Genomic DNA, 2,483 nt, shown 5'->3' on the forward strand with positions numbered 1-2,483 from the left:
TTTTGAGACTTATCACACGATACCGAACGTGAACGAATCGAACAACAAATTTTATTTCACCAAAGACGACGCGGAAATTACAATTCCCGAGGGTTCATACGAAGTGCGAGATATAAATGAATTTCTGAAACGCGCGATTTTACGAAAACGTCCGCACCGCGACGCATTTGAAACCATTGATGTAGTGGGTGATGACAATAACAATAACACTGATGATGATGATGATGATGATGATGATAATGATGAGGATGGAGAATACCCGATTACGCTTCGCGCAAACTACAACACGATGAAATGTGAGATTAGATGTGCGTACAGAATAAACTTTGACAAGTCCAACAGCATTGGATCGCTGCTGGGATTCTCGTCGAAGCGTATACTGCAGCCGCGAAGGTGGCACGAATCGGACGTGTCGATCAACATAATGAATGTAAACATTATCCGCGTAGAGTGTAACGTGACCGCGGGTGCATACAGCAACGGTAAAAGCGCGCACACGATACATGAATTTTCGCCGAACGTGGCGCCAGGATATAAGATATCGGAGAGGCCGACACAAATCATTTACCTGCCGATCATCGCACGGGCATTACAGATCTAACGATACGCATCGTCGATCAGAACGGACGATTGCTCGATTTTTGAGGAGAAGAGATCACCGTTAGATTGCACGTACGACGGCGACAGTAATAACGTGAGCATGAGATGCTCGTGCTGAACGGAACGGAGCGTACGCAGAGAGATAACGCATCCTTTACAAGATCGGTGATGCCACAGCTCGACAACACTTGCTCATCCAGCTGCATCAGGAAGAAGAAGACACTCAGCGCGATGAACGTTACATTTTTAAAGTCTTTGGGATTCGCGGTGCGCAACATTTGAGATGACTGATATCTTAAACATTAAAGACGAGCCGATCTTCGACGATCGTATCGTCAAGATTGAGACTCACACGTACAGTCCGTTCGCCAACACCACGTTTAGGTACAGCGACGAAATAAGAATACCCATACAGCAACAGGATCTGTACACACTACCATACGAAAGCTTTCTATATGTCGAGGGAAAACTGACGAAGAACAAAGTAGTCCAGGATGCTCATGTGGCATTGGGAAATAATTGCGTCGCGTTCATATTCGATGAGATTCGATATGAACTCAATGGTGTGGAGACTGACCGTAATAGAAATGTGGGTATAACTAGCACATTCAAAAATTATGTAACAGTGTCATCCGACAGAAGCGTGATTCTACGGAATGCCGGCTGGGATGCGCAGACTACTGCAGCCGGATATTTTAATTTTTGTGTACCACTCTACGTACTGCTGGGATTTTGCGAAGATTACAAACGCGTGGTGATCAACGCTCGTCACGAGTTGATTTTAATACGAGCGCGCAACGACAACAATTGTCTGACGGGAGATCCGGCGATAGAGCCAACGCTCGAATTATTCAAAGTACAGTGGCGAATGCCGTACATGTTATTGAGCGAGATAAATAAGCTGTCGATGCTGCGCTTTGGAGAGCGGACGATATCTGAGCATGGCTTTTCGCTTTTGTGGGATCTGTACGAATTTCCGCTCTTGTAGAACACAACCAAGCATTCGTGGGCCATCAAGACGGCTACTCAGCTCGAGAAGCCGCGCTACGTTATTTTCGCTATGCAAACAGGTCGAAAAAACGTCATGTCCGAGGATGTAAATCGATTCGACGACTGCAAATTAATCAATGCGAAACTTTACCTAAATTCGGAATGTTATCCGTACGATGACTTGAATCTGATGACTTGATTTTGACAAAAACAGATGTGCGATTCTGTACGACTTATACGCGCGTTTCTGCAAGGGCTACTACGGATACGAGTATCTCGAGACGAGTCTCACCTTTACAATTTTTTTACGTAATGGTTCATTCGTGATCATCGATTGCTCTCAACAGAACGAATCAGTCAAGAGTGGCACCGTGGACGTGCGATTAGACTTTGAATGTAAAAAGGATGTACTCGCAAATACAACAGCCTATTGTCTCATCATACACGATGGCGTGGTTCAGTATAATCCATTGACCAATGTTGTGCGCAAAATCATCTAAGATGCACCTCTAACACGATCTCTATACTCACCTCTATAAGATCTATGATACGTCGCAATCGACCGCAGTCTTCTCGACAACATGCTCGTGCCAACGTTCGTGGATCTGCAAGGATTCATCGTTAACAAGAAATTTATCGTGAAGGAAGTGGCGGTGCTGAAACAGGGGATCGTTCTCACACATTACATTTTTACGAGTTCCGTGCCATGGAAATTTTTGACAAGATCCGACAGGTCTTGCGCTTCCTGGTTGACTGCTTATCACCATGGATTGCGATGGGAGGACGGGATGGTCCCGTACAACGAGACGAAACATCTGATCACAGCAGCTGTATTTGAAAATGATGCTATCGTGTACGTTAAAGGACGCAAAAAACGAACGTGATTGTGGAAC

At 45.1% G+C, this 2,483-nt stretch overlaps 1 protein-coding gene across 1 annotated transcript; it reads left to right on the top strand.

Moving 5' to 3' along the window:
• The first annotated feature begins 883 nt into the window (after positions 1-883).
• LOC147910084 (uncharacterized) lies at positions 884-2,090 on the top strand. The gene is made up of 3 exons (XM_087403942.1): positions 884-1,456; positions 1,589-1,696; positions 1,845-2,090. Exons 1-3 carry the CDS (start codon positions 884-886, stop codon positions 2,088-2,090), a joined length of 927 nt encoding a protein of 308 aa, XP_087260068.1.
• The last annotated feature ends 393 nt before the right edge of the window (positions 2,091-2,483 follow it).

Source organism: Acromyrmex echinatior, chromosome 3, assembly GCF_024713525.1.
Source record: "Acromyrmex echinatior isolate Ae372 chromosome 3, ASM2471352v2, whole genome shotgun sequence".
Lineage (NCBI taxonomy): Eukaryota > Metazoa > Arthropoda > Insecta > Hymenoptera > Formicidae > Acromyrmex > Acromyrmex echinatior.